This window comes from Rhinatrema bivittatum, chromosome 3 (assembly GCF_901001135.1).
Source record: "Rhinatrema bivittatum chromosome 3, aRhiBiv1.1, whole genome shotgun sequence".
Taxonomy (NCBI): domain Eukaryota; kingdom Metazoa; phylum Chordata; class Amphibia; order Gymnophiona; family Rhinatrematidae; genus Rhinatrema; species Rhinatrema bivittatum.
The window spans coordinates 196,707,357-196,722,985 of NC_042617.1; the positions used below are offsets into that span (position 1 = coordinate 196,707,357).

General features: G+C 44.5%; 1 protein-coding gene across 1 annotated transcript in view; it reads right to left on the bottom strand.

Annotated features, from left to right (window-relative positions):
* Positions 1–15,629, bottom strand: part of PPIL4 (peptidylprolyl isomerase like 4) — a 109,142-nt gene that overhangs the window by 89,927 nt on the left and 3,586 nt on the right. Inside the window, exons 2-5 of the mRNA XM_029594067.1 lie at positions 8,672–8,739; positions 6,858–6,922; positions 5,432–5,549; positions 2,242–2,384 (exon numbers count right to left, since the gene is read on the bottom strand). Coding sequence (XP_029449927.1) covers positions 2,242–2,384; positions 5,432–5,549; positions 6,858–6,922; positions 8,672–8,739 — 394 coding nt within the window. The remainder of the gene's footprint in view (positions 1–2,241; positions 2,385–5,431; positions 5,550–6,857; positions 6,923–8,671; positions 8,740–15,629) is intronic.

Here is a 15,629-nt window from a genome sequence, read left to right on the forward strand (position 1 = left end):
TGGATCGGGATAGCCACTACCTCCTTCGGTACCATCCACGAACTGAAGGACTTCCGGCATTTTGTGGTGGGCGTCTTCCTCTATGAGAAGTTGAAACAGAATAGCTTCCGCCATCGCCCTAACAAAGCCCGTAAGGGCACAGAGGGAACCAGTGGTCCTGGTACACCGGATGGCTTGGGAACGGGCTCGGGGAAAGGTGCCTTCGCATGCCTCTGGCGCAGTTGCACTTCCTCCTCGGAGGACCCAAGGACTGGAATCGCTCCGGAGGGTTACCTCGGTGGTCGATAAGGAACAGAGAAAGCCCTGGCGATCAGCTCTGTTGGTAGGATGCCCAAAAGAATGTCAAGGTGCTCCAGCAGAGGCGCTAACAGCACAAGCACTGGTTCTGGTGCCAGTACGGGGGCTGGCGCCAGGGGCAGTTCAACACTCCGGAAGGCATGGCGAACCCCCTGTTGCACCTTGCGGGTCCAACTCCTCCTGAAAATCTGGCGATGAAAGCGCGGATGACGGAGAAGGTGGGCGAGGCGTCACTGGCCCCTCCACGGGGAGCCGAGGCGGCTCGGTGTCCAGCACCAAAAAATCGGTGGGGGAACACCTATGACTCCTGGGTCTGGAAGAGGATGGAGCCTCTTCTCCAAGGAGTCACTTCGGGGGAGGCTCGGCATAGGCCAGTTCTCCCCCAGCATTGGCACTGATGCCGTGCGAAGGCGACGGATGATGTCAGTGTTTCCCTTGGTGCTTGGCCCGGTCCTTCTCCACTGCCGAGGAAGCAGACGATCCAGGTGCCTCTGACTCCGAGGTTGCCAGACAACCCTCGATGCCACGGTCTCCCTCACCGTTCCCCCAGGGACGTCAGTGAGGAGGATGCACCTTATGACCCTTGGGCAGATGATTCTTTGGAAACCTCTTAGATGACTCCGGTGACTTGCCCTCCGAGCCTTCTCTACCGGAGGAGAGCCGTCTCTCTCCCCCAGAGGGCTTCTCCTTCATTTATTCCTACTCTGTTTCCTATTTTTTAGACAATTAGCAATCCACAAAAGGACAATGCCTCCTATCCCAACATTTTATTTTTTCTGAGGAATCTCATGAGGGACTTTGTCAAATGCCTTCTGAAAATCGAAATACACTATTATCCACTGAATCACTGTCATCCACAAATGTATTAACTCCATCAAAAAAAAAAAGTAGCAGACTAGTGAGACAAGACTTCCTTTGTGTAAATCTATGTCTGCTATGTCCCATTAAACCATACCTGTCTATATGTTGTGGGATTATAATTCTTTACAATAGTTTCTATGATTTTTCCCGGCACTGAAGTCTGGTTCAGCCATCTATAGTTTCCCAAATAATGCCAGAAATTCTTTTCAAAATCAGCATTATGTTGACCACCCTCCAATTTACAAGTACAATAGACAATTTTAAGAATAGGCAACAATTACTAGTAATAGATCTGCAATTATCATTTTTGAACTCTTTCAGAACTAGAGTGTAAGCCATCTGGCCAGGCGATATGCTATTCTTCAGTTTGTTAATCTGCTCTATCAGCCAGGTTCACTTTGATTTGTTTTAGTTCTTCTGAATCATCACCATTAAATATAGTTTCCAGCAAAGGTATCTTCCCAACATCCTCTTCAGTAAACATCGAAGCAAAGAACTCATTTAGCATTTTCTGCTAGGCCTTGTCTTCCCTAAGTGTCCCTGTAACCCCTCCATCATCTAACAATGCAACAGACTCCCTTCACAGGCTTCCTCCTCAATTTGATTCATTGCAGGCATTGGCCCACCGACTTGGGAGAGGATGGAGTCTTGCTCCCTTTTCCCACCCTACCTCCAGCTTTAGGACTCTGCTAAAAAAAATAAAAAGACTCCAGCAGAGGTAGTTTCAGAGAAAGAGAAACGCATCAGTTTTGAACTTAGCTGAATAAGGCGGCCAGGATGATTTGTGCTGGTTTCTCTGCTCATGTGTGATTTCTAATTGCAATAAGCTAAACATTTTGCAAGATATGAAAATGGGCGAGATCTGCCAGTTCTGCCGTTTATGAAACTCCATGAACTCAAAGAAACATTTATTTATTTGATTTGCATTCCGCTTTTTCAGGCATTTCAAAGCAGATTACATTCAGGTACTGTAGGTATTTCTCTTTCCCCATGTTTTTTTTTTCCCTTGACAAGCTGGTGCAAGTAATAAAACCTACAAAGATAGAAGGAAAAAAAGGGATAGTGCACAAAATCCAACCATACCTGATGTCCTGATAAGGAACAAACTCCTTGTCGACAAAGGTTTCATTAATTTTCTTTAGTACATCCATGCCTTCTGTCACCTCGCCAAACACTGTGTGGACACCATCAAGGTAATCTAGATTTTCTCCAGTAGTTATAAGAAACTGCAAAGAGCAACAGTAAAATGCTTACAGTGTGTAGTTAACATATGAGCACATTCTAGCAAAACACAGAGGTTCATGAAAAAGGCTGAAGTGTATACAGTAATGCCAGTGCCCTGAAGGCAGTCTCCTGTGCATGCTCTTGGCCTGCAAATGTCTTTAACGATAAACAGCATAAGAAGAATTTCAATTTCATTGATTCAAAAGATAATTATAAAATTAATTGAAAAGAATACTAAAACATGTTTTCTTTGATGGTATATGAGACTAACTCCATGTTTAAACAAGAATGACCAACAGTCTTTCATTGCTATTCAGCACCATAGTCTGCACAATGCCTAGGATAGACAGAAAGATTACAATTAATAGCACTTTTTAAATTTTGAAGTGCCATAAAAAGCAACCCTAGCAAAACAAATTGTTACTAATTCAGCTGCCAATTAAAACATCTCCCTTTTTTTTAAATTTGTATTTACTATTATTTTATTCCTTATAAAATAAAAGTGTTTGATGATTTTAAAATCTCTCCCTTACAAATATTCCCATCATTAATCATCTGAGTAAAATAAAGCACATCACTGATACATGTAAAGCATGAGCACAAAAATAACAGAGAGAGCTAAACTTAAAGATGACAATATTTACCATCTTTCTAAAAAAAAAAAAAAAAAAAAAAATTAAAATAAAAAAAATAGTTAAGAAAAATGTTTATAAAAAAAAAAAAAAAAAGAAGGTATCTAGAACAAAGACACAGGCAGGAAGCAATTGAACTAAGAAACATTAAAGGGTATTTTGAAAGCTTCAATGTTGCTGCTTTAAAGAATCAAATTTCATTATCATAAACCAATATTTTAATAGATCCAGTTCCAACAATCATTATGTTGACATTCACACCCATCTTTAGAGTGGTGGAGACTGCAGCAATCACTATGCCAAGGTGCCAGGTAATGACTAGGCCCAGCATGTAGGGAGACAGACAGTGCAGCCTTGCCGATCTTCTGGGAATGTCCTAGGTTATCTATATGTGCTCCTGCCCCCTGCCAGACCTTTTAGCCCAAAATGGCATCAGTGCTTCAACTTGGAACAAAATCTGGAGCACAAGTAGTGGAGAGGGCTTGATTGAGAGAAACAGCCAAAAAGCTGCATGAACTTTTCTCGAGAGTGCCCCTCTTTCTTTTTTTCCCCTACAGACTAAAGTTTTAATAAAGCATAGATTCTGCAAAGAGATGAAAGCCTGGTGTAGGAACAGAACCTGCAGCTTTTTTTTTCCTCTTTTCAAAAGTGCAACAACCACTCTTATCTCCTTCTGGAGGCTTGAGATGGTGACAAACCTGCCCTATCCCCTTCACCCCTCTTCTACCTCCATTCTGTGGAACTGTGGGGTTAGTGCAAGTAAGCATGTACCAGATCCCTGCAACTATTCCTCCTCCCCTCAAAACTTCCTCTAAACACAGTACGAGGGGGCAAGCTCCAAAAAGCACTCAGCACTGTAAACAGAGCAAAACAGCCACAGATATGCATTTCAACTTTTGAGTCAGCTATGTTGAAAGTTTACTTTAGCCTTTAATATAAAGAAACTCTAAAATGAAGCCACTGGAATCTTCATGAAGAAAATCCTTACAATAATACTAAGAAAAGCAGGGACATTTTCAAATAAATAAAGCTTCAATCACACATACAGAAGTTAAAAAAGCAAGCAGATTACTATGAAGACACAATCCCCTTGGACGTAAATACTAGGTATGTGCACACAATAGACCTATTATTAAGAACCATTTGTTTTATTTCAGCCCAGCAGTCTTCTTCTGTTCAGGTCAATTGGAACCAGATTCTACAGTGCCACGTCTTTATTTCTACAACTACCCAGTATTTTGTCTCCATTTTATACCCTCTCTCTCCTTCCTTCACATCTAGCCCAGGCGGCGCAGTGACAATCCTTAATCAGAGGCCACAGACTGTAGTTCCCTCTTGAACATTTATTTATTTATTTTATTTATTTAAAATTTTTATATACCGACATTCATCAATGATATCACATCGGTTCACAGTGTAACGCAAACAGACGCCTGGGATAGCATCCCAAACCTGGTCATTAGATGCTGCTGTTGTGAAGGAGCTGAAAGCCTCTCTCCCCAGGGGCTGTGAATGCCGAAACTGGCCTGGGGAACAGAATCTGGGCCCATGGATCAAATCCAGGTGGTCATTTTCAAAAGGGATCGCATGCGAATAGAGATTTTTCGCATGCGATACCTAGATCGGGGCGGGTTCTGGGCAGCGTCCACACCGGAAGGGGAGGAGTCGGGGCAGATGCCGCAAAGACGTCGCTGACGGCGAAAAGGTAAGGGCCCTTTTCGCCGCCAGTTTCGCACCCAATAGCGCCACCTTTTACGATGGCACTATTGGGTGCGAAAGCCCCCCCACTTCACCACCCCACCCCCCTGTTACCACCGGATTTTCTAAGGTCTGCGACCTTAAAAAATCCAGGCCTAAGTTGCCAAGCTGGCTCAAAGAATTTTTATTTTTTTATTAAGAAAGGATATTTTGTTAACACAGAAGTTCAAAATGGCAATGGCTCTGTACAAATGTTTAGTGTTTTTAAAATGCAGGTTAATAAAGAAATGAGGAGAGTTTAATCCACATGCATTACCGTTCAATATCTCCTTCTTCTCCAAGAAAAAAAGCAAACAACTTTCACTCTTTGCCCAAACATGTCCATCTTGGCCGAACTTCTGGCAGGCCCAATCTGGCTCCCAGCTCTGGAACTAGTTTGGTATTTTATCAATTTCTCAAATTTTTCTATACTGCACATACAGCGAACTGATCAAAGCAGTTTACAACATAAAAATAAGTGTCACTAATACAATACACATTATTTAAAATAAAACAATATATTAGTATTATACAAAGAATTACTTCGGTAATTTATTATGGTTAGATGCACTATTACAGTTTCTAAATTAGCACAGCATGTCAATCAATTATAAACTTGCAGAGATTTCTGAGGAGACCTCTCCCTTTTGGCTTCTCGCTATAACCATCAATCTTTTCACCTGTGATCCGTGCTGATCATTCCCATTGTTCACCATGGACACAGTCCCCTGTTTCTTGTGCTTGATTCTTGGTACTTTTTCTGCCTCAAAAAACCTAGCTTGATCCCCATAGAGTTTACTAAGAAAAAACAGAAAATATAAACATGCAATGAAACAGTAGGTCAAAAGGTATTAACTAATAAAAAAAAAAAATCAGTAAGGTTTTATAATATAAACAAACACTTTTGTGTGTATATATATATTTATTTTATTTATTATTTTTATATACTGACATGCGATCTCAATCGAGATATCACACCGGTATATATATATATATATATATACATACATACATACACACACACACACACACACTTAGGCACCAGTCAAAACTATTTAGAAGACAGGGAAATCTATTCCTTTTCCTCCACCCTTTTATTTTGCTCATCTGTTTTTTTGCTTCCATTTTTTTTCTTTTTCTTCATTTTTTTTTTTTTACTCTCTCCTTCCCTCCCTCTGGCCTCACCCCTTCCTAAACAGCCCAGGGTCAGGGACCATCCCTAGATTGTGGTAGTTCTACTCAAGTCGGCCACATCTTTGTCAGGTGCCAAATTTTAGGTGCCTAGGAGTTTCCAACATTTGAACACAAAGATACAATGGAAGGGACAGTGGAAAGGGACTTCTGTCTCCATCTGCTAGAGGGGGGCAAAACCCATGAGTCTGGACTGATCCAGGTACATACAGGGAAAGAGCCTTTACTGCCTTCCCATTGTTGTCCAAGAATAGAGGAAGAGTGGGTATTAGTAGTCCCTGCTGCTGGACCCACCAATGGGGAAAAACGTCACTGGGGGCTACCCGATGCTTGCGTCATCTCTGCGGGAACTCAGACCCCCAACTGAGTTGGTTCCCAAAGGGGAAGGGAAAACCAATACCAACAGGACTGAAGCCTGGAGCTAAGCCCCCAAGATTTGGATTAAGCTCCACTGGAAACTTTAGCCTATAATCTTCTCGGGAACAGCTTACTCCTAGCTGCTGCATCAGTCCACACGTCTGCACCATCTGCTGGAGACAGAGTAGAAGGCTGCAACATGCACATATAAGGGGAGTGAAGTCAGTTTTCAGCTTTTTATTTGATTCCTCTGCTAGTATGGGAATATAACTCACTCACCAAGACTGGTCTGGAATGGATGATAAGGAATGAAGTTTTCTGTAATGTTTTTGGGTGTTACTGAACATATGATGTGAGGTGGCAGGTTTATCACCGTGGTAAAAAGATGAAATTTAAAAATTCATCCTCTACAATAGTAGACAGGGCTGCATAAAAATTTCAAGAACTCCCTGGAGATACACCTATTAAAACAGGACCTCCAGCTGCTATCCAGCTAACAGAGCAACTTCGTTTTCTCTCTCTCTATATATATATATATGTAAACACAAATTTACTCACCAAAAGACAGATTCTCCTCCTCGGCCAGTCCCCAGCGGGTCACCAGTTTGTATGATAAAGTCCCTCTGTAATAACCAATGACCCAAGTGACTAACAGCAGGCTGCACCATGTAGAATTTGGTTAAGAGAGGGACTAAGTTCAGGGATCATGATACTATGAATCAGACTCATGTATAAGTGCCGAATTCAGAAGCAACCGAAACTAAACATGCAGTCTCAGACAGTTTTCATTTTAAGAAAAGGATAGGGAGATCAAAGAAAGTACAGGGTAATGAACAGCAACCAAATTAACTAAGAATGTAATGTTTATGATGTACTGACTACATGAACTCAGGATAGTTGTATACCTAGATCCCTCAAGATATCGAACTACTTACTTCTTGGTTCTAGTTTTACTTCATTAGGCCTTATTCATCCTTTTTCTTTAGCATCCAAGATTTGTTCTGTTTTAAACATTAGCTCAAAATAAAACATGGGAACCTTTTACCATGACCTAACCCCAATTTTGTAAATCTCATTCCCCTGAGATTTGGTGTGGTGTCTCTAGATGAACCTGTGGGAGCATTTTGGATAACAAGCAAAAGGGTAGCCCATCTAAGCACTTGAATGCAGCTAGAGGCTAAATGAGAGCAGCTTTCAAATTTAACAGATATTGTGCATTTGGAATAAAATAGAAATTCAGAAATACAATATATGGCCTATTGACATTTTTAAAGGCATCGTGACTGTAATATAATTAATTTGGCCATCCATTGCTCCTTCTATGTGACAAGGGCTGACCAATGGCACCGGTAGCCCCTGTGACATAGTAAGGGCAAAGGCTATCGGCGCCATTTTGAATACCGGCAGCCGAGGGTGTGAGTGCAGGAGATGGCTGCTGGACCTCCCCAGGGAGTTTTGGTAAGTCTTGGGGGGGGGGGGTCAGGAGGGTGGGGGGTTGTAGTTAATTTAATTTTAGCGGGGAAATGAATAAGAATTAACGTATAAACGTATCAGGGGGCCCCCTTGCCGAATGCAACGTATCTGCCCCCGACGAATACGAATCCCGAATGCAACGTATGGTGTCCCTCTGCACATCCCTATAAAAGATTCTATGTATCTACCAATAAGAGCAATAACTATATTCTATTTGGAATTATGCTAGATACTTGTGACCTGGATTGGTCACTGATGGAAACAGAATACTGGGCCGGATGAATCCTTTGTCTGAACCAGTATGGCAATTCTTATGTTCATCTGTTTTGTACAGGCACTTAATCAAAAGGTTACCCAATTATCATCAATGACTTAAGTTAATAGGAGCTCTATCCGAACTGGAGGCAGGCTCAAATTATAAGATAACCAAAACAGAGATAAAAGGGCTAATCAGAGAAAATTCTTTTTCACTCAATGCACAGTAAAGCTCAGGAATTTGTTGCCAGAGGATGTGGTTGGTGCAGTTAGTGTAGCTGGGTTCAAAAAAAGGTTTGGATAAGTTCTTGGAGGAGAAGTCCATTAACGGCTATTAATCAAGTTTACTTAGGAAATAGCCACTGCTATTAATTGCATCAGTAGCATGGGATCTTCTTAGTGTTTGGGTAATTGCCAGGTTCTTGTGGCCTGGTTTGGCCTCTGTTGGAAACAGGATGCTGGGCTTGATGGACATGGCAATTTCTTATGTTCTTATGGGCATCTGTTTCAGAATCACCCATGGTATTAACACAGAAATATAAACAGAGACTGTACTTACTTATAACAAATGACGTTCAATCTATAGCTGACAAGAACATATGGAATCAGCAGAAAGATAAAAACAAATCTTCAAGAACACTCACCTGAACATTATGAATAAGACAGTAATTATAGTATTTGATTTTGCACAGCTTCAAAAAATTCAAACAGGCTGAAAAAGAAAAAAAAAGATCTTTTATTTCTCCCAAGACTTGTAAAGTTGCTTGAGCTTAGAAAAGATGGCATTGTGACAATATGAACAGTCTTGTGCTGGCCAGAGAAATGAATCAGCCTGGACTCTGGCTGTTCTCGCAAACGTTTTATTAATGACAAGAAAACAAAACAAAAATAGCTTAGCAGTTCTCAAAACAAAGTTAGCAATATAAAATTCACAGTTCAGCAGTAATGACCTTCCCTAGGCTTCCTTCTCTTCATGGGGCCTCCTACCCCCTACTGGGGCTTGCTAGTTATTCCCCCTCCCTAGGGAACCGCCCCCCACCAGGATTCCCTGCTACACAGATCGATACTGTAACGTGCGGTTGAAGATTTCCCGTCTGTAACGTGCTGTGAGCGCACAATTCGGACGCGTAAGGCGATTCAGCGATACAGTCTCTAGTTTCACGCGTCCTTAGCGCTTCTTAAAACAGACGCATAACCCTTTCCGCACCCAGCATGTATATGATATGTAAATGAACGAATTAGCTGTATAATGAAGGAATTAGCTATTCCCCTCCGATACTGTGACGCGCGCTCAGATTATCTCCTTTGTAACCCGCTATTTTGCCGCGTCCTTAACCTGTTAGTTTACCGCCTACCCTCTACTTGGTGTTAGTGTGGTGTTCGAAAATTAAAACGGGAATAAAGTGTAAAAATGGGGGTAAAACCAAAGGGAGTAAAGTGTAAAAAACCATGGACGACCTCCATATTAACATTGCAGCGTAAGTTGTTTATATATATGTATAAATACCTGTCACTTTCCGAATCCCCCAGGCGTGCGGTCATAGAGGCGGCGGCAGTGGGAGCCGGCGGGCGGGTGGGCGCGCGTTGGATCCAGGCGGTGGCGGGAGCCGGCGGGCGCGTGTTCGATCCAGGCTGCGGCCGGGTGGGCGTGCATTCATCCAGGCAGAGGGAGCCGGCGGCGAAAGCGGCCTCCGTGCGATTTTGGCGCTCAAGGCGTGACGTCACGACGCTTGACGTCATGCCATATGACTGCCTTGAGCGCCGAAATCGCACGGGCATTCATTCACTGCCGGCGGGGGCCGTGCATTCATCCAGGCAGAGGGAGCCGGCGGCGAAAGCAGCCTCCGGCCTGGATCGAACACGCGCCCGCCGATGCTGCTCGAGCCGGCCGATTTGCGTCTTTCGCAAGCAAAATAGACGACACTTCCCCCTGGGGGAGGCAAGCCGAACAGAGACTCTCCCTTACTACCATGTGACAGGGGCCGACCAATGACACGGGTAGCCCGTGACATAGTAAGGGCAAAGGCTATCGGCGCCATTTTGAATACCGGCAGCAGATGACCCACGTGCAGGAGATCGCTCCAGGACCCCCGCTGGACCACCAGGGACTTTTGGCAAGTCTTGGGGGGGGGGGGGGGTTTGTAGTTAATTAACTTTAAAGGGTTGGGATTTTTTGTTTTGTTTTTTTATATTTGCTCCATAAGACGCACAGACATTTTTCCCCCACTTTTGGGGGGAAAAAAGTGCGTCTTATGGAGCAAAAAATACGGTATTTGTGTTTGTTTTATTTGGTCCTGCTCTAAGCCCTTCCACAGTGATTCCTCATCAGCCTCTACATATTTCTCCCCTTCACCGCTGAGTCTCACAATGCCACTTTTGCACTTCCTTCTATCACTAACATATTTAAAAAAAAAAAAAAGTCATCCCCCATTTTACCATATTTGATATTTTTTCTTCCATTTACCCTTTTGCATTCCTGACGACTTTCCCAGCTTCTCTTTGCTTTTCCAGATATTGTCACCTGTCTTCCTCTTTCTGCAATCTCTTGCAGTTTATGAAAGTGAACCTTTCTCCTTTCCGCTACTTCTTTAGAAAACCATAACGGCCTCTTTTTTTTATTTATGCATGAATAAAGATTTTGGAACCATCTTCAAAAGGAAGGGACAGACTTTAGTGATATTATTGTAATGGGATATATATCCCACTCCCTGAGAAATGTAAGAGAAAGGGCTTTATAGGCAGATTCAGAAACCCTCCAGAACAATGACAGAGGTATAGGAACAGAAAGAAAAGTCTACAATTCACAGGAGCCAAAGGGGCTCTGAAGGAGGGAAGGTGGGGACTTTCTTAACCTCAAGTATATCATTCAGAAATGGAAGAATCTAAAGTGTTTAAGCAACCAGGAAGAGATCTTATCTAGATGTAGAGTGGTACAGCTAACAGCTAGCAGGTAAAATTGCTTTGTTAATCTATTTGACAAAGGAGGAAAAGATCTGCTAGTGGGTGGCTATATTGCAAGTTAGGAGCTATTACAGATGGTATTTATCCCAGACCTTAAATTACAAGTGGAAGTTAGCAGCCAACTGCAAGCTTAAAGCCTGAAATTGCTATAGGTTGTACTATAGTCTAGAAACTGTTTAAATCCTTGCTGAATTGAATTAAAACTTGGAATTGCTGCAGTTTGTACTGGAGTCTAAAGGCAGATAGTAATTTATTGCTGTGGAGTGAATGGATTGTATGAGAAGAACAGAATACTGAAGAGAGAAACTGCCTAGAGATGTCCTGACCAATAAGTCACCCAACTGTAACTCTGTGGCTGAGTGCCACAGTTAGAGGAAGTGTTAGGGTGCATACTTTAATGATATTTTGGATATGTGTGGAGAAAGAGAGACCAGCATCAAAGATGACCCCAAGGTTACAGACCAAGGGGACTGGGAGGATGAATGCACCATCACAAGAGAGAAAGAGATAAAGGAGTCATGGGGTTTGGGGAAAGATAAGAATTTCTATCTTGTCCAAATTAAGGTGGTGGGACATCCAGGTGGTGATGTCAGAGAAGCTGGCTGAGATTTGGGACTAGATTTCTGGTGAAGTTTCTGGTGTAGAGAAGTAGATCTAGGAGTTATCAGCATAAAAGTGGTACTGAACACCTTGAAAGGCTATCAAAGCACCAAAAGAAGTGGGCCCAGGATTGACTTAATAGTGGAATAGAAGTGGAGGAAAAACAACCAGAGGATACACTAAAAGTATGAAGGGAGAGATAAGAAGAAAACTTTGCATTTGTTTTATCTTTTATATTGTAAACTGCTATGATGACTTTGATTGATTAGAGGTCAATCAAATTTAATTTATAATAATAAAATCCAATTGAGTACTGTATGTCAAGGAGTAGACTATAACACCAATGGTGTCAAAAGCAGTGGATAGGTTAAGGAGGATGAGAATTGAGTAAAGATCCTTATCCATGAAAGGTCACTGGAGACTTTGTCAAGGATGGATTCTGTAGAACAGAGGGCAAAAAAATAGGCTGCAGCAGATCTAGAACTACTTGAGATGAAAAGACAGTGGAGATGAATAGTATATGCAAGCACTTGGGATGTGAAAGGGTGGAGGGAGTTGGAATGATAGCAAGGCAAGTAGGGTTCATACATATTTTTCTATAATCAGGCCGATGTAGTACAGTGCGCTCAACTGTTTAACACGTGGTTGGACTCAGAATTAGTGCGTCCAAAATGCATGTTCAACTCCCCACCCCAAGCCAATAGAGTTCATCATATGCAAATTCATGTTAATGAGGCTATTAGCTATTTCCCCATCCAAAAAAAAACCAAAACTCGGCACACATTTTTACCCTCAGAAATCAACACCTGCCCTGTCGGAGGAACAAAAAGGACGAGAATGTTTAAAAAAAAAAGGGGGGGGAAAGGAAAATTAGGACTTACCTGATAATTTTCATTCCTGTAGTACCAAGGATCAGTCCAGACTGCTGGGTTATGCCTCCCGTCCAGCAGATGGAGTCAGAGAGAAACTGAAAAGGCACCACTGATATACCCTGGTGCGCCCCCTGCGATCCTCCAGTATAATCCATAACAAAGCAGTATGAAATTAGAAAACAATGGCAAATTCTGTGACTAGCTCAATATAAAGATGAAACGTATATGAACATGTGGAAAAAACAAGGAAACCATGAAAACAAGCAAGTGCCCGTAAAAAACGGAACCCGAAAAACACGAAAAAACAACAGTTGCGGGACTCTACACTCTTCACTGAAATGGGCGGGCGTCTGGACTGATCCTTGGTACTACAGAAATGAAAATTATCAGGTATGTCCTAATTTTCCTTTCCCTGTACGTACCAGGATCAGTCCAGACTGCTGGGAAGTACCCAAGCTGCCCTAAACGGGGTGGGACCCTGACAGTCCCGCACGAAGCACACCACTGCCGAATGAGTCCACCGTCGGAGCGCGCACGTCCAAACGGTAATGTCTCGCAAAGGTGTGCAATGTCTTCCAAGTAGCCGCTCGGCAAATTTCCTGCGAGGAAATAAACCCACTCTCTGCCCACGATGCCGCCTGGGAGCGCAGAGAATGAGCCTTAAGACCCTCCGGAACGGCGCGACCTTGGGAAATGTAAGTAGACACAATCGCCTCTTTCAACCAGCGTGCGATCGTAGTTTTTGAAGCTTTATTTCCCTTCTTTGGACCACCCCACAAGACAAACAGATGATCAGACAACCGAAAGGGGTTGGTAACGTCCAGGTACCGCAAGAGTGGCCTTCGAACATCCAACTTGCGAAGTTCCGGTTGCCGCGACGCCTCAGCCCCGTCCACCGCAAATGCCGGTAGGTCCACCGTCTGGTTGACGTGAAAGGCGGAAACTACCTTAGGCAAAAACGAAGGAACGGTACGTAGAGAAACCCCCGAATTAGAAATACGGAGAAAAGGTTCCCTACAAGACAACGCCTGAAGTTCCGAGATTCGGCGAGCTGAACAAATAGCGACGAGAAAAACAGTTTTGAGAGTGAGATCCTTGAGAGTAGCCCTTCGTAGAGGCTCAAACGGAGAAGTACAAAGACCCCGGAGAACCAAATTTAAACTCCAAGAAGGACAGATAGGTCGCACCGGGGGTCGCAAATGTTTAACTCCCTTTAAAAATCGTGCAATGTCCGGATGCATGGCAATGGAAACTCCGTCAAGTTTACCGCGGTAACAGCCTAAGGCCGCTACCTGCACACGCAGAGAATTATAGGATAAACCCTTCTTTAGACCCTCTTGCAAAAAAGTCAGAATATGAGACACCGTAGCCTTCCGCGACGGCACTTCCAGACCCTGACACCAGGAGTCAAAAACCTTCCATACCCTGACATAAGCAACCGAGGTAGAGGGCTTACGAGCCTGCAGAAGAGTAGTAATGACAGACTCGGAATATCCTTTCCTTCTCAATTGCCGCCTCTCATAAGCCAAGCCGCTAGACAAAAGCGATCGGCCTGGTCGAAAAATACTGGACCCTGCCGAAGGAGTCGAGGCAGATGACAGAGCCGCAAGGGGCCGTCCACCGCTAGATTGATGAGGTCGGCGAACCACGGCCTCCTCGGCCACTCCGGAGCTACGAGAATGACGGGTCCCGTGTGGGATTCTATGCGACGCAATATTTTCCCCACCAACGGCCACGGTGGAAACACATACAGAAGAACGTGCGCAGGCCAGGGAAGAGCTAGCGCGTCTACGCCCTCCGACCCGTGTTCCCTTCTGCGACTGAAGAAGCGAGCTGCCTTGGCATTCAAACGAGTTGCCATGAGGTCCAACCGGGGAGTTCCCCACCGGCGACAGATGAGTCCGAGTGCCTCGGGAGATAGTTCCCACTCTCCCGGGTCTAGTCGTTGCCGGCTGAGATAGTCTGCTTGAACGTTGTCGACTCCTGCGATGTGGGACGCCGCAATCCGAGACAGGTGCTGCTCTGCCCACACCATCAACTGGCTGGCTTCGGTTGCTACCGGTAGACTCCGTGTACCGCCTTGCCGATTTATATACGCTACCGTGGTTGCGTTGTCGGACAGAACCCGAACTGCTCTGTCCCGAATCAAAGGCAGAAAGTGCTGTAATGCTAGGCGAACCGCCCTTGTTTCCAAACGATTGATCGACCACTTGGTCTGAGGAGGCGTCCAACGTCCCTGAGCGGACTGAGACTGACAGACTGCTCCCCAGCCCGTCAGACTGGCATCGGTCGTGACAATGATCCATTGAGGCGGATCCAAATCGGTGCCTTGGAGCAAGTGGACCGGATCCAACCACCATTGTAGACTGGTCCTCGCTGGGGGTAAGAGTGGCAAAGGTATCTGAAACTCTTCCGATTTGGGGTCCCAACGAGACAGAAGCGCCCTCTGTAGCGGCCGCATATGCGCAAATGACCACGGAACCAAATCCAGTGTGGATGCCATATATCCAAGAACCTGTAAGTAATCCCATACCACAGGCAGGGGAAGGGCGAGGAGACGGCGAACGTGCGCCATCAGACGCTCCATCCTTGCCTGTGGGAGAGAAACCTTTCCCACTTTCGTATCGAACGAGGCGCCCAGAAATTCCAAATTCTGGGAGGGGATCAGATGGCTCTTGGTGTAATTGACCACCCACCCCAAGGAGTGGAGCCGGTGAAGGACTGCCTGAATCGCATCTTCGCAGAGACGTCGCGATTTTGCTCGGATGAGCCAATCGTCCAAATACGGGTGTACCAACACTCCGTCTCTCCGAAGACTCGCCGCCACCACCACCATTACCTTGGTGAACACCCTCGGAGCTGTCGCCAGACCGAACGGAAGAGCACAAAACTGGAAGTGAGATCCCAGGACCATAAAGCGCAGAAATCTTTGATGGAACTCTTGTATCCCTATGTGCAAGTAAGCCTCCGTGAGATCTAAGGAAGCCAAATACTCGCCTTTGTGTACTGCCGCTATGACCGAGCGCAGGGTCTCCATCCGAAACCGCGGTATGCGCAACGCCCTGTTGACTCGCTTGAGATCCAGAATCGGCCGAAATGTGCCCTCCTTCTTGGGAACGATGAAATAGATGGAATAACGGCCCATGCGTTGCTCGGCGGGCGGCACAGG